This window comes from Xylaria bambusicola (genome assembly GCF_022495145.1).
Source record: "Xylaria bambusicola strain CBS 139988 unplaced genomic scaffold F5B22scaffold_61, whole genome shotgun sequence".
NCBI lineage: Eukaryota > Fungi > Ascomycota > Sordariomycetes > Xylariales > Xylariaceae > Xylaria > Xylaria bambusicola.
The window spans coordinates 78197-99033 of record NW_025953614.1 but is presented as its reverse complement, the minus strand read 5'-3'; the positions used below and the strand labels follow the sequence as shown (position 1 = coordinate 99033).

At 48.4% G+C, this 20837-nt stretch overlaps 4 protein-coding genes and 1 non-coding gene across 5 annotated transcripts; 2 read left to right on the top strand and 3 right to left on the bottom strand.

The window, feature by feature from the left end:
- Positions 1–905: 905 nt before the first annotated feature.
- Positions 906–1948, bottom strand: F5B22DRAFT_475346 (uncharacterized protein). Its single transcript, XM_047972192.1, has 2 exons — positions 1356–1948; positions 906–1284 (listed from the first exon to the last, which is right to left on the bottom strand). The coding sequence occupies exons 1-2, from the start codon at positions 1666–1668 to the stop codon at positions 1031–1033; spliced, it is 567 nt and encodes a 188-aa protein (XP_047826403.1). The 5' UTR covers positions 1669–1948; the 3' UTR covers positions 906–1030.
- Positions 1949–4258: 2310 nt separating this feature from the next.
- Positions 4259–5566, top strand: F5B22DRAFT_475392 (uncharacterized protein). Its single transcript, XM_047972193.1, has 2 exons — positions 4259–4555; positions 4613–5566. The coding sequence occupies exons 1-2, from the start codon at positions 4385–4387 to the stop codon at positions 5465–5467; spliced, it is 1026 nt and encodes a 341-aa protein (XP_047826402.1). The 5' UTR covers positions 4259–4384; the 3' UTR covers positions 5468–5566.
- Positions 5567–7840: 2274 nt separating this feature from the next.
- Positions 7841–7930, top strand: F5B22DRAFT_t178. The gene has a single exon. It is a non-coding gene; the product is annotated as a tRNA-Arg (tRNA).
- A 2580-nt stretch (positions 7931–10510) lies between these two features.
- F5B22DRAFT_624956 (hydrophobin-like protein) lies at positions 10511–11388 on the bottom strand. The gene is made up of 3 exons (XM_047976151.1): positions 11131–11388; positions 10941–11026; positions 10511–10870 (listed from the first exon to the last, which is right to left on the bottom strand). Exons 1-3 carry the CDS (start codon positions 11285–11287, stop codon positions 10820–10822), a joined length of 294 nt encoding a protein of 97 aa, XP_047826401.1. The 5' UTR covers positions 11288–11388; the 3' UTR covers positions 10511–10819.
- Positions 11389–18619: 7231 nt separating this feature from the next.
- Positions 18620–20220, bottom strand: F5B22DRAFT_474888 (class I glutamine amidotransferase-like protein). Its single transcript, XM_047972190.1, has 3 exons — positions 19284–20220; positions 19119–19190; positions 18620–18976 (listed from the first exon to the last, which is right to left on the bottom strand). Exons 1-3 carry the CDS (start codon positions 19710–19712, stop codon positions 18839–18841), a joined length of 639 nt encoding a protein of 212 aa, XP_047826400.1. The 5' UTR covers positions 19713–20220; the 3' UTR covers positions 18620–18838.
- Positions 20221–20837: the final 617 nt, after the last annotated feature.

Below are 20837 nucleotides of genomic sequence, written 5' to 3'. Positions count from 1 at the left end.
CCTCATAAGTATCGCAAGCACGTTTCTGGAGAGGTGTGGCTAATATTCCAATGGTAGGAGAAGCATCTACTCTGGTGGGGTATTCATTGTAAATGGCCGGTGAGTGCCTAAGTTCCTGTCACAACCATTGACTACATACATGAAACCAAAGACCAAGCCGGTTTCTTGTTACGCTGTTGCCGAGGCTGGGGCGAGTGACAGAGTCTGTAGTTCCCCCAACTTTAGGGCCCGCTCATAGATGTGCTAAAGTCGATCTATTCATCTGTGTTGTTCGTTCTCAATATACGAACAAAATACTGCAGCGATCAGAGACCAGGTCGGCATAAATATTAAGCGCAAGAGCATCTTCAACCTTACTTAATAGTATTAATATCAATCCTGTTGTAGCTAGTGTCGGGTGTTTCCACATGTTCCAGAATATCTTACACGCATTTACTAGGTATAATATCAAAGTTCCCCTTTTTGACAAGGCCTTGAGGCCGTCGAGGATGTCAACTAGCCTGTCGACTAACGTCCCATGGACAAGGATTGCAAGGAGACGCAAATCAATAGTAGCTATGAAGAGTTTTATCGCATCTTGGGGGAAAACCTTGCGTGATCACTTGGCAGTCATTGCAATTGTAAGAGTTAAGACAATTCTTATATACAGACATTCCGCAACATATCAGTGCGGTTGATCAACACACTAGTGATACTCGCACAGTTTAGAACCTTATTGAAAGCTGCCAGTCAGTTGCGCAGCGAGTGGCGATCTACCAAGCCCCTTTTTTAAGTTATCATCAACAAGAAGACACGTAACGTTTGCTCAATATATGCCCTTAACATGCGGGGTTCGGATGCTCCAATATTCGAATGCGCTTAAGCGTACTGCCACACATGACCCGGGCTAGGGTTGTACTACACAGAAACCGGGGTTAGTATCACCATCTTGACAGTGAAGGTCTTGAAACTCCGCGCCGCTAGCCCTGAACATTTCTCGTCGAAAAAATCCTTTGTGCTTGACAAGGCATTGAGTCGGAATGAAATTATTCTAGGAAGTACTCACCGTGTGGAGTTCAGCGTAGAGGCAACCTTCAAGGTCTTCGGACGAGGCAAATACCTGATAGGTTCTCTCATTTGGTTCACCCTCGGTGATAGGGCAGAGATACCAGTTTTGAAGCTCGCTGAATAGGTAAATGGGAGCATCGGATTCCGGGGCCTGCTCACGCGAGAACCCTGTGATGATGCTGCCCTCGGGGATATAGGCGGAATGCGCTTGCGTGTAAGAAAGCGACCCATCTGGAGCTAGGTAGGCTGTATGTGAGTTAGTGACCTGTACCTAGCATTCAAAAGGGGAAGTTTAATAGAATACTTGCCTCGCTGGCCGCCGGGGACGGAGACTTCCAAGGAAATCGTGGTGCTACCATCACCAATAACGAAGGTAGTCTCCTTGCTTGAGTACTGCGAACAGTCCAGGCCCGAGACATCCGGACAGTAGGTGCTGGTGTCCCTATTGATGTAGAACTTGCCGCCACTGGCATTGATCGGAGCGCCGTGGAAGGGGGCATCGGTATCAGAGCTCCAGGCGCGGGCTATGAACGGTCCCGAGAGGTCTGCCTGTGTTCCTCTTGGGATAGACGCCCCGAGGGCGAGTATCGGATAAGTGATGAGGTTCAAGAGGCTTTTCATTGTGAAAGAGCTCGGTAGTGCAAAAGTGAGAGCTTCGTTTGATCAATCAGGCTAAAATACGATGCTAGAGCAAGCGATACTGTAAGCAGCGAGTGGTGACTTATGATGCTATTCACGGGATCAAGGGCACTCTTATATATTGTTCACTTCGGCCTCTCGGGTATGCGCTTCGGAGCCTCGGAAGGCTATGAACTCATTGCTGCATTGTCCTGTTCATGTTGTCTCAAGAACATTGCCTCCCTCCTTTGTTGCCATCTTACGCACTCGGTCGCATTCATATCGGAAAATACAGGCTATTCGCTATGTAGACCGAGACGGCTATCCAATTATGATGAAATACATATAGACGACAGCACGCCAAATGGGAGAGCACGAAAACCACCTGTGATAGACCTCGTATTGGAACCTATACGATGTGGTATCGGGTGGTCTTAGTGGATCGGCTAAAATGCTGAATCTCTTTGTGCGAGATGAGTTGAGTGGAATAGCTCCACTATCATGTTATCGCTCATAAGTTGAAAGGTTAGGTGCAGCAAATGATGCTGTCACGAGGGTAATAAATGGAAGAGACAATGCTCCTTCGATGTTTCCATCGTCAGATTCATTCGTACCAACACTGGCGGTCTGCGCATGCTTGTCGCCGACGAGCTCGCGCTTGTCAACTAGGCGGTGTCATGTACCTATATATGAGAATCACAAGCTTCATCCATGATCACGTCAGCAGACTGAAATGCTGCTGCAAAGACAAGCCAATGATGTCAAGTAACATACTAAGTATGGCTGCTGTATTAGCTGTAAGCCTTCAGTACACCCACACTCTCGTGGTGTGGTGTCTTGCTGACTGTACAAATCATTTACCACGGCAACACGGGTAAAGTGTTGGCCCTCACCAAGAACAAAGATGAGTAGGTAGGTGGTTAACCGGTGCTCCGGGCGGGGCTACGGGCGGCTCATTGCGGCCTCAACCTTATCTACGATAGATAGTTCCGGTGCATGTAAAACAAGGTCAATCGGCGGCATTAGAAATATAAGTTGGCGAGCCTTGGTCTAGGCTCGTAAGACCGCTTTAGGTGCATCGTCTGAATTCCGCAACAAGAACGCGCGGGGTGGTCGAAACTTCATAATAGGTGTCTTTTCCTCTGAGAAGTTGGTTATCTCCAAGCTCTCGTAAAAGCTAGGCTTCATACATCCCTCCCTTAGGTACCTAGGTAGTTAGCAGGCAGGCAGTTCATATCGGTGCTCTCCGATTCTCGACAGACATATGTAGTGGTGCCAGCGAGATGACCACGGTTATGGAGGGACGGCGGGGATAACCAAATCATGGCTGGAGTGAGCCAGGCGCGGCTCTATGGTACGGAACCTGCTTAAGCATCTGGAAAGCATGAAACATTTCTCGAGCTACTGGAAAGGTCGAAAGCAACAGCGCAATAGTCCAATTGCGCATCCCCAACAATCAAGATACGGCAAAGGCGACCGCGTCATACATTGAGGAAGTAGGAGGAAGACGAGCTACGGAAGGGTTTCCTTGGTAGACCCAAATGGATCTTTGCGATGATGAGAATTACATCGATATGACGATGCTCTGTACGCCTGACGAGTCAGACACCTATGTGTGCTCTCGACCTGCAAGTACACGTAAACCTCAAGGCAGCAGTGATGTGAAAGGTATCCCAAACCTGTCTGTGCGTCCGAAGCGAGATCGCGGCCTTGGATGCACACGTATGACGGCCGTGTTTGCTCATGCCCAAAACGAGTCTCGAGACGTTTCACCTCTCGCCTAGGTAGTCTCACCATAGCCCGCGAATTGCGCCCTTTGGACGCGAAGGAAATTCGTTGCGCGATGGATTGCACTAACTTGCGCGTTCGCGGGCCACGATGGCGAATGAATGTGCGACGAGCGCCAAAACATCAAACGAAATGGTGATACTGAACACAAGAGCACAGGAAGACTGACACTCGCACACATTATCATACTGTCATTAAGAAGAAGGTTTGCAGATTACAGAGTAGACTCCGGGCGAACAGATTCCCGGCCAGAGAAGGTAATCTCTCGCGACAGTGCCACCCGCATCCTCCGAGAGCTAATTGTTGTTGATTTGCGCACCCTTTCGTAAGCCCGTAGCGAGTTGGTGTCCAACGTTGCCGGCTTGTCCTGGTTCTGGGCGGGTCTGTTCATTTCCCGGACCGCCACGCTGAGTGACAATTCGTCAGCCCTTCTGTCCGTCGTCGATTAATCCCTTCCGTCGCATTGTACAGGGAAATTCCCAAATGGCCAGCTGGCTATCCGTTTTGTCTATTTCGAGGTACAGCCGAAAATTTTTAATTGTCAAATTCCTCAAGGACCCGGCGCCTGCGACCATCCCTCGGAGGAATCGTCTGACAGTTAGGAGGACCATCGTTATTACAGGGGCGCAGGAAAGGGGGAACAAACCACGCCTTAGGGTACAACAGAGGTCAGACTAATAACATTAATATAGCTGACCCCGGCGTCCTATTGGCCGTCATCCCTGTTCCGCCGTGCCGAATATACCTAGTTAGGCACGTTAGGTATCAAACACCAGCCCAATTTAGTAGGTTCTGATTGAGTTTTGGAGGCCGTAACTCTGTCCAGAGCCCTCAACATTAACTTAAAACCAGCCGAAGTGGCTGTCTGTCATTGAGCCGTCGTCATGTCCGCGCTTATTGGGTGAACCGGCTCTTCCATCTTCCTCTCGACATGCCACTATCGTCGTCAGGTATGGCTCGACCGTCCATCGCCGATTTGGAGGCAGCTGCGCTCTCTGTCATCCACCTCCTACAGGGTGTGGCTGAGCTCGCCAACGTCCGGGTTGCTCTAGTGGGTGATCTGGCCCTGAGGAAGTATCTCGCAGAGCCGAGGCCTTCCGAGGTATGTTGAAAGCAGAACAATCTTGATACATCGCTGGGTGCTGACTGGAATTGTTAGAGTATAGAGTTCGTCATCAACAAGGCGTCCCCAGGGTCAGTGAAGAAGGCCCTTTTGTCTCGTGCTCACGGGCAAAAGACCATCGTTGAGAAAGGTCAGGGCGTTTTCTACAGACATCCTACGGGTTGGGCAGTAGAAGTGAAGATCACACCTGAGTGGCTTTGCCCTTACTTACCCGGCTCGGCTCAACCTCTCGGCGACATCAAGGAGTTGCCGTACATATCTCTGCCGGACCTCGTCGTCTTCAAAGCCGACGCCTGCGGTCTTCATGAATCGGATGCTAGCAAGCAGAGGGAGGCCCGGGACGCCTGTGCGCTTCTAGAGCTTGCCTCAGAGCACTCGGCTCTGAAACTAGAAGAAGAAAAGTTGCAGAAAATAGAGGAGGCCCTCGACACGCTCGAAGAGTACTCGCCGCCATGTTACGACAGACGATGGTGGGAGAGAAGACTAGGCAAGCAAGGCGACAAGCGGCGCTCGGCCCAAGACATTCTATCAGAGCTTGGCGAAGGCTTGCGTCTCGAAGACGAGAACCGGCGCGCAATGCGACGGTCGAGTATCTTCTCCCTCAACAACACGCGGGGCTCCGATACATCGATCAGCTCTGCATCTTCGATATCGTCGCAGAATACTACGCCTTTATCCTCGCCGCCCCTCAAAATGCGGCCAAGAAAGATGAGCGTGAGCGGAACGTACCCGCGACCACGCAGACACACACAGGTAGCTACCGACCAGCCGCCTCTGTCGCCACTGGAACACTATCCCGACATACACCGGCTACACGCCGAATCGATTGATGTCCGCGGGCGAAGCTCGCCAGGTATTTCCTTAATGAGATTTCCGGGAAAGGGGGCTTGAACATGGGGGCGGGTAATGCGCGACCGGTTTATGAGGTTTAGACTAAAAGTTGTTTGCATTTGATATACCCCCATAGAATATTGCTTTGGATATATATTAATTAGGTTAGATTATTGAAGGAGCAGTCCCCCAATGGGAATCAGATGCATGTTCTTGGGCGATAGGGGGGTAGTAGCCGCTACGTTGTTGATTTAAAAATGTCGAGTCTCTCGTGTACTTCTGGTCTCCAAAGTACCATGTCGCCGAAGCGGGATGGCGTTGCCAAGTTTACGCGCAGTCTACACGCAAGAGTGTTGGGATTTACCAAAAATGTATTCTTTCTGACGACTTTCCTAAAATGTATTATAGAAGACGGACAGAAGGCGGGTTCTTATTTCAATTTCCTCGAAATGGTTTGTTATCCTTCTTTATGACACTTACTCCTTCCATGTGTACACTAGTATGGCATCTTTCCCTTCAGCGAGTTTCGCTGCTCTACCTAGATCTTCCAAGCTTGTTCGTGTGTATCTGAGTCTTGTCGCCGATTCTCGCCGGTGCTAGGTCAATCAGAGGCAACTCGCTCAGGTGGCTCCTCGAATGATACCCAGCCCAACCGAGACTACCCTGATGTATGGATAACCCTCCCGCATGACCATGGTGTCGTGAGTTAGTCGCATGTTGTGAAGCGCGCAAGTTAATAGTCGGCTAGAGCATGTCAAAAGATCACTTTATACCATGTCATGTATACGCTGCCTTAGACCTTCCATGATTAACTCCTAACAACAACAGGTGTGGGTGGCTTTCAGACTGATAGGATGCGACGAGCAAACCTCGCCGTGACCACAGTATTGAGTGTTTCGATTAAAGCGAAATAGTTAAAGCTAATCAAGGATATATCTGACTAAAAGGAAGTTGCTTGCTCTCATATTCGTGATGAGTCTTCTATATGGTCGATATAGTATAAAACACTTGACACCAAATGGCACCCGCTTTGTCTGCACTGTTTTTCTTCTTTATCTCGCTATTCAACCCCCCTCGGATGGCCCATCGAAGCGCTTCAGATTTCCGGGCAAGACTCTAAGTCATGATAACATCAGTTAGTCCTCGATAAATATCTACCCATTAGACTCTAAAAGTGCTTACCGGTATTATGTATAATTCTTCATAGGGTGTGACTTATTGTATATCACCACGAAAAATTTCCTCGCGGAAGATCTATACTTGACTTTGTTACACAATAGAACTTCAAGATGCAAGATCATGATGCCACGATCTCTTCCAGAAAGTTGGGAAGTTCGGAGAGAGATTTTTCTTCTTTTAACGAAATCACGTCGCCGGAAAGCTGATAAGAAAATAGACATAGAGAAGTAGCATGCTTCATTTGCGTTTTTTTTATTATGAGTCTCTGACTACTATGGCTGGTGTATGGGAATAATCATTATAGAAAACTATACTCAGATATAGGTCCATGTATGGGTTCGTAGTTTCAGATTCTGTAGTTACAAACAGCGCGGCTTAAACGGCGGTCTCTTCTTGCGTCTACGGGACAAGTTACTTTATATCTAAATCCCTTGTTCTTACTATAGACGAGCGTATATGGCTTATTTTTCGGCAAAAACTAAACGACGTAACCGTATCAAATTCTTCCTCTGAGTATATAGGAATGACTACTAGAACTCTGTATCTTTTTTACTACGGCCCTTCTCACTCAAGGCTGACCTAGCATCGCGATATTGCACTTATGGCACAGAGGGAAAGGACCACAATATGTATCATGATAAGTATTGAGACAATAACTAGTCAACAAAAGCCATCATGCACGAGGCAAATACCCACCATGATCCGGTCTAGGTTCTAGCTAGCCCTCACGCTGCATGTATGTGTGCCCAATCTCTAAAATCTTCTCTGATTGCCACGCAGTTCATCGAGGAAAGTTTATCTCTGGTTTGACCCAGAGGAGCTGGTAATTAGAATGATTAAGCATGGAGCTTCAGTACGACCAGAAGGTTTCTATGAAGGCCTACTTCAATTCTCGTAACATTCTAGCTACTACTGTTTGTATCCCTCAGTCTTTCGCATCCACGGTATTCTAAGGTTGATCGTGATGCTCTCGAAGCTATGCTATCATGCAGAATATAGTAGAAATAGTTCGAGATGGATGTCTCGTAGACGAAACGCTGATCCAGTACTTCTCTTTCACAAGCTGAAGACGCATGTCTCAGCCCCATCCGTTGGGACTGCCCTCTTTTTGGCCCGAAAGTCGCATTATACCTCGCCCTCCCCGTACCTCGTTTCTTGCATCCTGAATGTCTAGGTACCTCGTCTTGGTATCTACAAGGCGTGACGAACTCACAGAAAGTACCTGTATCTACATGGGCTCAGGCAGAACACGAAGCCCATTTGGAGCAGTGGTTAGCTCGCTCGTCTCCGGTGTCTGTACTCCTGGATAGCGAGATGTCAGGGGTTCGAATCCCCTAATGGGTGATGCTTCTTTTTTGCGCTGCCTTCATAACTCATCGCATCGCTTCGAACCGTTCTTTGTCATCCATCTACAGCCCTCCCTCTCTCAGCCCTGCTTCTGTCAGCAAGCCACTCTGCTTTTTTCTGAGCTATGCAAGGTGACCAACTTCTCAGCCTTATTTACACGATTAAGCCCATCAATCGATACCTCAATAACGACAACGGGGAGAAGTGATACATTGCCAGTTGGTAGTCCTGTCAATCCTTGGCTACGCGCTCCTACTCACAATCGCCGGCATCCTGATTGCACACAAGCAAGCCTCTTCATTCTCTCCGGACCATTTATCTCTCTTCGAGACGGTGCCATATAATGCAATGTTTACAATGCAAGCCCGGGTATCACATTTCTACGATCGCGGTGAGAATGCCACCTCTAACTAAAAGTCTTGTCACATCAGTTAGCTCAGGTGATTCTTTTATTACGTCACCACCTTTCGCAACTCATATTTCAAAATAATGTCCTTGCTTCCCAACGCAGACCTTCATGTGCCATGGCTCGGTTGTGGCGGATAATAACAGGATCATCATACGACCGAGCCTCACAAGATATATTTGCCCCCCCAATGCTTAACACAGAAGTTACAGAAAGCTTTCTCTTGGCTAACTATTTATTTCAAAGCTAAAAGACTTGCGCTTAACTACCTAGTGTAGCAGCTAGTACCTGGCTACTAGGTGGATATCTGCTAATGTTATTACCTGTAACCTCGCATCACCCACATGCGGCAGGCTGTTTAGTCTAGAGAGACTCGAGAGTCAAGTTATATCCCAGCTCATAGCAGGCATGGCGATATACCCAGACCCATTTACCCGGGTATGATCCTTGTCACGGCGTAGGATATATAACCCCGTGATAATGACAAGTGTCTAGCGCCTTTCATGTCACACTACTGTACACACTGACACTTAAGGCTAGAAAGCTAGGTTGGTCGGTCGACTATGGAGTGGGGGATTTCGTCATGACTTGAACACCTGTATGGACCATAGTACGCTATGCTATTACACTACACTGCGCCACACCCGTATCTAAGAAAATGACTTATAGCACGGGATATCCCGCCTACTTACTTACTTAACCTTAGTATTATAGTACTGTATCATATACCTTCCCTTAGCTCCAAGAATTAGCTTTCAACGTCCCGTCCCGCTAGCTAACACCTGGGGATGGCGTTTCTTGTGAAACGTTGCGCCATTCGCGGGGAAATAATGTTGAATATATAGTAGACCAAATCTCGTGATATTCGTCGTGCGTTATATACCTCCCCTTCCTCAATTCGTTATCGCTGTCGCTGAGACAGTGGAATTGGCTTGTTAGGTATGCACGAGCCGACTTTTGAATACGAGGCCAAAGCAGCGCGAATGTAGCTACTTAAGTGAGCTAGGTGTAAGGCTAGGCGCGGAGTATCAGACTCTCTTATGAGATTTTCATGCCCACCTCGTCCTTCGTCGGGGATACTGAACTTAATAAGAGCTGAATATTATTGCGCGAGGTGCCAAGGTAGATGCGGGTTGGGCCCCGTACTTAATATACACATACTTCGACATACCGGTAGCCTTCAAAGCCTTTCCTGGCAGTACCTGTTCTCATGCGGTTTGCATATATATATTATATATCCCTACAGGCGATCCTGTGAGTTATTCCTGAAGCGACCTAGATGCCGCCCGTGTAACGTCCCATATTAGCTGAGTTATGGAGCAGATAAATTGGGTCTGGCGGGGGCCCGTTGCGGCGGACATACCAACGCACGAGACGTTATAAGAGAATGGTGGTGTATTAGTAGCAGCCTTGACAGTTCCGGCTACGTGGGATGGCTCTGTCGGTGGCTTGATGACGATATCTGTACGACGCCGCACGGTCGTACACGGAGGGCATTATCCGTGGTAGGTGAGTGAGTGGGTGTGGCCCGGTGTAAAGAAGGTGACTTGTCGCATATGCATGCGCGATGACGAGCACAGTACGTCGTAGGTCTTGGATTCTAGTGAGAAGAACAGAGCAGAATAAAGACATTTTCATCTCTCTGTGTTACTGTGGCTGTAGCCAAGGCCAAAACGGTGCGCGCTTGGGAGAAAACATCCCAGTCGTCGTATGTTTCGTACTACCTACCAACATAGGTTAAGGAGAGGCTGACTTAGGTAATGACTAGGAAGATCACGTGGGCAAAGAGACATAGACTCGTCGCATAGGGAGTCGTAATGAAGATATCTGGCGGCGATATATGGGTTATTTGCTGATTAGCTAGTATCTATTCTGTCGACAGAGAGCGTTTCTGCTATTTGAATCCGACGGTATTGTGGGAGCTGACCGATGACATCAGAGGTGGGATGCTGAGGTAAGCTTGGATGGTGAATAGGGGCACCCCGCAACGTCGACCATAATTCAAACAAGTATCGACTTTAATAGACAAGCAGGCTTGAGTTCATTATGGAACGCAATCGACCAGACTCTAACATTCAAAATATATCTTAGTAGACGGTTTAGCTTAATGAGCCAGCTGGCAATAGAGATCCACCCATATTTCTCCATGTATCTTGTTGATAGCCCTGAACTGGTCGCCAAGTCGCCGAGTCGCAATCACAAGACAATTCGGAAAATGCAAAAGAGTTTGATCCAAAGAGGGTTCCATTAAGAAGCTATCCCTAGACCAAGATTTTCTGAGCTAACTACCAACCCTGACAAATGCCTTCTGAAGCCTTGGCTAAAGTGGAAATCTTGGCCAATGTCCCAAGCCAGCATCTCCAAGGAGAACCATTCCCGAAGAAAACATCCCATCACTCCGTCGCTGATACAATCAAAGCCTGCTCCAATCAAACATGGCTGTCATACCCGAAGGTCCTTGTCGAGTGGGTATGGAGCATTTACTGCTCACCGAGACCGGGAGGGGTCTGGCAGAGGATGCCCTGGCCGAGCTGTTGTTGACGGCTTGTTAGCACTGCTATGATCATCTTGCAAGTAGTAATGATGGACGCGTGGACTTACGATGGGCAGGACACAGCAGCGGGCGCGCTGGCCACCGTTGGCGCAGATGTCGCGGAAGTTGGAGACGCTGTAGGGAGCAGATGAGGCTTGATTAGGCTTCGTTAGCTGAGAGTTCCTCTTGCCTGGGCTTGGTTTGGCTCCAGATAACTCGCAAAGGAGATCTGAGAACCAATGAATAGGGGTTACTCACGAGAGTGGCAGTTCAGGTCAGCAACGCCGAGGACATCGGTGGCACAGCACTGGGGAACGCTGTAGAGGCCAACGGGGCAGAGAGGTCCAGAGGGCTCGGTGGGAGCAGCGAAGGCAGCGGCGGCGAAGCCGAGGATGGCGACCAGAGAGTATTGCATTTTGAAAGGGTTGGTTTTTGTTAAGAAACAAAAAGTAATGATTGAAGATTGTCGAGTGAGTGAAGGTTGAAGGCTTCCTGGGATTGCTGGTTGGGACTGGTGAGCAAAAGAGAATTGTGTCTGGTTGAGGGCGATGTTGGCCTCCTTATATAGACATTTGAGATGCCATATCTTGCTGCGTTTTCTGGGTTTGCAATCTTCTTTCTGGATAGTGATCGTCGAAGAATCTGTACGTACCGGCAACTTCTCAATACGCCGACCATGATTTGGCGCCTCTGTCATGGACATACCTGAGTGGCTAGCTCTGTGCCGTCTGCATGCGGCATCCTCCATTGCACTAGTCGCCGTATGAAGGATGCACGTCAAGATGAGCCATACCAATAGTCCCTAGTCAACGGTCTTGGACCGCCACTGCCCAGATGCCTCGTGAGGTAAATTATGTTAGGAGTATCTCTGATTCAACTGTACAGCTCCCCTCGCCGTGTGCCCAGCTCTGCCGGCTGTAATGTTACTAGCAGGACCAGTACCCACGTTATTCCAAGCCCCAGCTGTCGAATCATACCCATGATCACTACCACATTTCATGGTTCCATGCCGCCGTATCGTATCTCGATGACATTACTTGAAAGGCCGAAGATCGATCTCGGCTGCATCTCTTCAGTGGAATTTGCAATAATCATACCCACCCCTCCACCGCCTAGACTGCCCGTGTTGCTCTCCCGGAGTCTCCCACCTCTGCGGCGGGCGGGAACAGGAATCATCTGGGCCGTGATGTGGACTTGCTGCTGCGTCTGCACCTTGGCGCGTCTGGGGGGGATTTCTGTTTTAGGCCGACAGAAACGGGTCATGATTGGCAAGGTCGATTTGAATATTCTACTGGCCTAGACGAATGCAGAGTACCCAACGGCTACTAGTCACTTTTCACGCACAGGTAGTTCTACAGGTAGCATCCAGCTGTATTTTTGATGTACATATGTATGCTACTCTGCAAGCCATATTACCGGTTTGTACGGCGGCGCCGAAATGCCCTCTAAACTTTTGCGTGTGGACGCCGCACTGTAACGTATCTCGCCAATTGATCAATGACAACTCTAGGCGTTGAAATTACATGTTGCGGTGTAATTGCTAACCGCTATAATGCCTATTAGAGAACCAATGCAACTCCGTAATAATCCCCATTATCAGCCCATCGCAGTCAGGCCATCCCAAGTTAATCATCTCCCCTCCTTGGACTTCTGGTGTGTCATCATACTAACTATATTGGTTGACACCTGACTAGAATTACGTATCTTGAATGACCAGGCAAAGAAGCTGAGCCGAGGATTCTGGCGTGCGCTTCGAAACTAATCACAACATGGGAATAGTGTCGACAACGACGTAGCCGGCTGCCCTGTTTCTGGAACCCGAATAACCTACAACCAAGACCACTTTCTTCAGCAACGGAGCGGGCCCCCCTTGGCACAAGTCTCCGGCATTAGTGGGATTAGCGCTCTCCAGCGCTCATCTTTGATTTGAAGCGGCTGCCGCTCCGCTTCCTACTTGCTTGTTTCGGAGACTCTAGGCGCCTCTAAACGTTGAGTTGTCTCGCGGTGGCCTAAGGCTGGCTACATACGCTACACTCGATAGAGGCAACGACGTGATGGCACGTAGGCTCGTTATCCCTGCATGAGCATCTTACCCCTCCAAGGATCACGATCCGGCCACCGGTGATCATCCCTTTGAGGTGCTAAATAGAGAGTGTACGGGATCTGGCACGGAGCTCGGAACAAGATCCATCACGTTCCCGAGGCAGCGGTCAGCATACTGTATTTTGAAGATACCGATTTCGTACCCAACATTTCCGATTTGTTGTTACTCTATTGTTGATCGACAACTTGGGACGAATATCCCTGTCCACTGGGCGAAACGAGTTCGGTCCACATTTCAAAGGTCGTTAATTAAGCATATGTATGTAGGTCCTGTAGGCTGTAGGTACTATACAGAAGGCGTCGTTTGACCCTGGGACCCGGTACTTCTAACCATGAAGGTTTTCTGTCTTCGCTGCCCCTCGGTGTCTTGCAGCGACGCCACATACCGGTACTTTGAAAGCTCGGCGTTATTCTATACAACTTGGCTCTGCATAACAGCATCAGCACTGCATGAGATGTGCTGTGTGCCTGTCAGAATACTTATGCGTGCCGATCATCTCCAGATTCGTACTTTAGCGAATTTGCTAGGATACAAGCAGGGGCAAGCAGTCATGGAACGCTGGATTAGGACGGCAAATATCTCATATTATGACGGACTTATGCTTTAGTCTGACTCGAGCCAAGCCGGATTGGGCGCGTGCGGCTACTAGCCCGTTGAGCTGAGTGTAGAGAGCGCGGCGCGAACCCCTGGCGATAGCCAACATGCTCTGGCTTTGATCCGATCCAATTGCTCGCCCTCTGGGGTTGGCCTTGCTTGGACCCTGGTCCCAGCTCAGCCCCAAATTTTCTTGATATTTAGTCTCCTTTAGCCTATTAACTCATGTAAGGAATGTGTACTCCGTAGTTAAGTAGTAAAAGCGTTGCTGGCGTAGACTAATTTCACACGTTTATTAGCTTCCCTCTGTTCGTGTTGTGTTAGTGCGGTGGAGAGAGGGGACAGGATTGCTTTTGACCGACCTCAATGCGGCTCGTCATCTCTTGTCCTTCGCACAGTCGTCACATTGCTTTTTCGTTGGCATCGATCCCATTATCAGTCCTAGTGACGCTCACGACCCCCATTGTGAAAACCCCCCCTCTTTAACTGATGTAACTATGTCAGTATGCCAGTGTTGAATGAAACCTACATTCGGCATGCCTTAGCCGATGTTACAATATATAAAATAATTTTTCCTGTAGCACGAAAGGAGAGATAACATGTGTAGATCTCTAGCCTCCGGGCTCAAGACTGTTTATCTCATGGCGAATCGCATTCATCTGCCTGCGCGCGTTTTCGGTTGCCAACATTATTATCTATGCCGTTAGGGTGGGGAGAGAGGTCCCAGCCCTAGTAGCGGGCTAATAACGTCGTCGCGGGAACAAGGTTTGCAGTTACGGTTGTACACGTATTCCCCAACTTACATACATAGTCCACTCCTAGTGTTACTAGTCGTCTCCACGCGTGCCGCTCCGCTAGTATTCATGTGACTTGGGCGGAATTCAATCCTCCACTGCCAAGGTTCGATGTGCTCGGGCTGATGTTGCTCATTGCCTGTTTAGATAACCGAGTAGCTTGATGATGGCTTCTTTGGCTTGTAAGAGGAAGAGAGCCTGTGCTGCTTGGGTCTGAATTGGGGTAAGGCAGAGGTTTCCCTACCAGCCCTATCCCTGCGTGCTACCTGTAGAACCATGTCTAGATAATCACACTAATACATGCACCAGGTTGGAGAAAGGTACCGAGTTTAATGGCCTTCTTCGACAGCACCTTATCTGATGGTAATTGCCGTCGTATGCCGATAGGAAGTTGATAGGGCTATTCGACGCTGTCAATCTCAATAATTGGATAGATGAATACGCATGCCACTTGGAAAATGTTGATCCTTTGAGACTCGTTTATGCAGCCAGGATGCCTACACCTAACGGAGGTGAGTATGATAGATTTTACCTCCGAATGAAGTGGCAACTAGGCTCCATTCGATATAGACTCGAAGAAAGCTGTATAAGATCTGATCCGGGATTAGTGGTAACTATTCATCTTCTCAAGCCTGCTTCTGTTCAGAGTCCAACGTCGGAGGACCAATTATGACTAGGCCAAGCATAGCATACCTACATGTACAGCAGGACGTTGAATTCTCCAATAATTAGCCGCAGGGAGGAAAGATGCTCGGCGTTCCGCTTCGGCTCAGCTCGGTCCATCCAAAGAGACTAAACGCCAATTGGAATTAGTAATGCCGCGCGTTTACTAGTTCTTCATCGTGGTCTGAGGGGGTAAACCACTGTCTCAAGAACTGACGGATTTTCACCGTTTCGGCTTGAATGATGTCTTCATCTCGTGTTTTACACGCTTCGCGCAGTTAGTGGCCAAACCCTTGTGCGCATCGTGGAGTCGGTTGTGCTTATTGCTAAGCGTAACAACACGTGATTTCCCGGTTGATGGAACTGGATCGGATGACTGCAGTCTCACTGCAGACCGCAATCGGGCTGCTGCATTTTCTGAAACGCAGGCTGGAATTGCGTCGAACTGCGTTGAACTGCGTTCTGCCTGCATCACTGCTCGACAGCTGTGTGCGGTCAGTACGTAGACTCGAAATGATCCGGGAAATTATGATGTATTATTATTTATGTCAGGGTTAAATATGTATCGGCTTTGACGATGGACGGCATAACCCGGTATCCCCGATCTCTCAAGACAAGCAAGTACCATATCGTTAGATCCTTCGTTGGTTATGGTCAGGTCACATCAGGTTATCTATCCACTGATTCCTGGGTATCTTTACATGTTAACAGGCGAAGTGGAGTGAGTAAGAAACAAGAACCAAGAAACTGAGGTCAACGGTAACAGCGTGTCGACGGCCGGCTCCCCGAAACCCTGGCTTCGCTCCAAGGGGATTTGATGAGTCATCTTAAGTCCATAATAGCATTGCTCGCATACTCATTCCGTATATAGAACACAATGTAAGCTACTAATCACCCCTGGGAGAAGGCCTGTAGCTAGATACCATGCAAACAAGAATTGCCGTATTGTGAATTAAATCAGCTATCTCGCCTGAGTACATACTGTAGGTAGGTAGGTAAGTAAGCAGGGAGATCGATCGGTATTATTCATATACTAAGTAGTATTAAGGAGTAATATAGCAGGCATTGTGCATGTTATTGGATAGCCACGTGATCTGGAGAGAATATACTATGTACCTACCTGTTGGAATTATACTCAAGTAACATGTTCAAGCCCTACCTATATACTTAGGATGGGTAGTGCTTACTGCTGATGAATGTGCACTTTGAACGACCAGTTTGATACAATTTTGCAGTATAGTGAGGGTGTATTAGTAGCTAATGTACATACCGGTACCTAGTACAATAGATACATCACAACCCTCGAGACTTGGGATCATAGCGGGACCACTATATCTACCGAATCTGATCCACAGGTGGGGAATTGGAACCTGGACAGCTGGACCTACTTGGTACAAAACGTGAAAGAAAGATGAAAGGTTATCCTAATCCAGACATTCCCAACTGTATGCCACCCTGGGGACTTCACGTTGCTGAACCACGGAGAGGATGCCTTTGTTGAGCGGTTGTTTCAGGAACCAAGGGGCTGGGCCGTAATATATTGTGAGCATCTTGCAATAAATTTGGCCCAACTTGAGAGTCTAGACCCTAAGTGATCCGGCCCTCCGGGGATTGGATTGGGCACCCTGCCGCAACCTGCTGTGTGTTGGCTGTGCGTTGGCTGTAGGTAGGTCCTACAGTACTGCATGCTTAGAGCAAATTCTCGCAGTGGGAGATTACAAGTGGATGTACACTGCAAGTGTGCAAAGCGTGTAACCATACACCATGTGCTGCTGGTAGGTATAATCTAACCATATAGGTGGCATTGATTTCTGTAATTGGGTTTCTCTGTTCATATTGCATCTCGCATATTGCCAATCTTGCCATTTCCGGTTGTCAACACTACGGATATCAACTACTATGTATGTTCTGGCCACGATGTCTTGCGATCTAGACAAATGTAACAATCAACGTCTCCCATAGACGAGCGTGTTTTTTTCATGTTACCTACCTAGGAGGGACAGGAGCAGCTTTACAAGCACTACCTATTACTCACATAGTTGCCCCTTTTGCCACTTCCAAGTAATTCCACACGCTGCGAACGCAAGACTCTGACCTATCAATGCGTATGTGCTATATAAGAAGTTCAGTTGAATTCCAAGGAACTTGCATTTTAAGCCTTTGCAGTGCTTGGGTTACCCATCGGCGACGCTACCTTATAAGCCCCCCTCAAATTGCGGTTCGTGCTCTAGTCAGGGTTCTCACTTTCCGACCCCGCTGGCAGTACATTATCACGCAGGTTACGTCTTACCTCCTGAGGGAATATGTATATTTTCAAGTAGCCAATCGATATATCACACCGCCTATGCGAATAAATGAACAATGATTACACTGCAAGGGCAGTATGTATAACACGGTGAGTGGCTACCGTCTGCATACGTAGATATATAGTGCTATGCTAGTAAGAATGTGGCTTCTTCAGCCCAGATCGTGTCATGCCGTCGCCAGCGGAAAGAGCTACTTGCCTTCCCTTGTAAATGTACATCCCATTTGAATTTTAGGAGGCACGGCGCCCTGGTAATGTTGTATCGTCCTTCCAGGCGGTGAGATGTCGTGAGATAGTATCAAACAAAGTGAGTACATCAGACGTAGAAGCAACCTCACGTTCTACTCATTACCTTGTTGAGCATCATATCGCACATTAATGCCCGAAGAAACCAATCATCTCGTTGGAATAAAGATTACGGATATTGTCGTAGCAGCCACAAATATGTGTCCAGGAAGGCTCCTTGAGCTCTCATCAGAGTGTGGTACCAGTAACGACAATTTCGATCGTCATGAACACAGACGCCCCTTTCGAGTAAACACGAATAACGAGAATTCTGATGACAGCCAGATTGTAGAGTCGTCAGCTGAAATACGCATTGACTCAGAGCAGCAGCCAAACGTTCCTGGCTAGAGGCCTCGGACAAATCACGGTGCAGGCTAGGAGCCTAATTTCCAAGACAGTCAAGCTCGACGCCAGCAGCGACGTAGGCGAAGTCCTTACCCTCCGTAAGTGACATTGCTATGTTGTCTACAGACACTCTCCATATTCTATTTGACCAAGTACGTTGTCTAAATGAAGCAATGGGAACAGTCTACGAAGTTTCCCTTTGCACGACCGACATCCACTCAATTCACATCACCGAAGACTCGCTCGGGATTTCATTCGCCGCCAGGTTACGCCGCTGCTTTGCGTGCTAAGGACATACTTACAGACATCCCAAGGGGAGCGAGGATTCCTGTCTCGATTCATCAACAACATGGAAGTCATAGAGAGCATGGTGCATTATCTTCTAGCAGTCGTCGTGTTATCAAATTGTCTCTCTTAGAGTCCCACATTGCGGCATGAGGTAGATGTATTTATTGGCTTGAGGAGTCGCCGAACAAATGGCGGGAAAAGGGAAATTCCGAGAAGATCTATTTCCATGCCAGATCCTTCGGAAGATAAAGTCGGAAATGAGGCGAGATCGGCATAGCGTAATCGGTACTGGATAACAAGTGGTGCTGACAGAGAGCAGCACCCCAGCGGCGTCTAAAGTCTGCTCGTCTTCGCATTCTTACACTACGATGAGAGCGATAACAGCAGAACGACTTATCCAAAAGCGTAAGGTAGATCTAGATCGCTTATAATGTACCTTCTTCTACCGTACATGAACTATTCAAATTGCTTCCTCCCTACACGGAGTGCGAAATGTAACATGCCAAGATAAACAAAGTAGTCCTCAGTAGATGCGCTCGGACTGACCACGGGACTCGATAATTGGCAGGTCTGTGAAATAGTAGCTCTTCAAGCGAACGGGTCCACACCGGAATCCGGATTTCGTACATACTCAGCTTTATCCGCCAGTCGCTTCGACGTCTCCTCACCGTACTGATCCTTGATGAAGGCAAACATGAGGTCAATACCAGCTGACACCCCAGATGACTACGTGTACGAACGAACACGTTAGTCGCAGTGCTCATCACAGGTTCTGAACTGATCACAGCGGCCAAAGACGTCATAGCCCGAATACACAGTAAACGACATCATGGGTGGGAGTCATGAGAAGGGCAAGTCTAACACATACCGTCCAAATATTCCCGTCCACAACCCACCGTGCCTGACGCACCCATTGCACATTTGGTCCTTGAGAAATGGCCTATAACGCGAGCTATCAGTTATGACCGGCCATGACTCTAATCAGATACACACTGTCAGATCGGGACGAGATTATGACATCCATGTGACCTACCCAATCCCAGCTTCTCTTATTCGAGGTTGCCCGTCTCCCATCAAGCAGGCCTGACTCTGCGACGATAACACTCCCAGTACAAACTGTTAACAAGAAACGTAACTTGGGATAGATTCTTTTCAAAAACTCGACTATCGGCGCCCTGACCGCCGGGTCCCGGTTTCCGACCCCCCCAGGCACAAGAAGCACCTCAAGATCGGGACAATCATCGAAAGTGTGCGTCGGCACCACGCTCTGTCCTATGGCACCCGGCTGCGCCAGCTTCGTACTCACAGGGTCCATCGTAGCGGCGAGAAGCGCGAACTCCAATGGCGCTGTCTGGGAATAGTTGTTCAGTGCATCGACCGGCCCAAAGACGTCCAGCGCCTGAAAGCCCGGGAAAACCACAACGCCATACTTGGTGGGCGGTTTCTCAGCTAAAGCCGACATTCTCTCGTTATATTCTTCTGCTACTTGATTCCTTCAGCAGCTTATGTTGGCGATGCGAGAATTCAGAGCGCTCGCGCCGTCGGAGATTCCAGAAAATTCAAATATACAGGTAGATGCTATCCAAGATCTCTGGTTTCGCGACTATATGTCAGGCTGCTTGTACTCATTCGGGGGCAAAGTCGTATAGCAGAAGAAGCCTATAGTATATCATAGGCTTGCGAAACCGGCCTCATTCACTACATTACGATGTCACCTGCTGGATTAGGGCTTCGTATCCCCGTCGTGCAGCGGACTTAACAGGACCCTCGCCCCTGCAGGTATATAAGACGATTCTCTCAGCCGCTGATATACCTATGGGATGTAGCATAAGATGACTTCGAGAGGTTCAAATGCCGATGAGAATTTCTTTTCTCGTTTATCCTATGATGCTCTGACTCAAGCACTCTGTCAGAGTCTCGTATCAAGGCGCGGATTGTTCCCTCGACGATCCTTAGATACGGGGAAGCACTGCAGATAAGGCATAGATACAGTGCTTATTTGGCTGACTGGGCCCACTCGAGCTGACCCGGCATCAAATGTCGATACTACTCTAGCTACCTACTTAGTATGTATTGCGTGCTCCATGACTACGTAGTATGTATCCAGTACCGAGGAAACAATTTTGAACCAGCCCCTGCCACAATTATCATAGAAGCAGAAGAAAACTAGAGGACGGATGACAAATGCCTTTGGCATTTTGACGTAAAGAAGCCGATCTTTGCTTTCGCTGAAGGTAGATCGGAATTAGTTGAAGACTCCGCAGAGCTCCGGTCCCGGTAACAAGGAAGAGCTAGGTTTGGTACCCGCAGAGTACCCGGAGAAACGGTTAGTGATCGACGGCCGTTTAATAAGTAAGTGGAGGCCGCATGGGCACGGAAGTGAGATGCAGCGAGAGAAAATAATGTGACCTTATTCGGTTTAAAGATACGGCCCTTGAGTTACACTGTACTTGAAGATAGAAAGGTTAGTCCATAAGAAATGCCTATCGTGCCTTTAGAAAAGGCCGCAAAGTACGTCAATGCCGTTGATCTCTGCACATCTACCACGTATTATCTACTACGACCCATCGTCGCTCTTCGGAGCGGT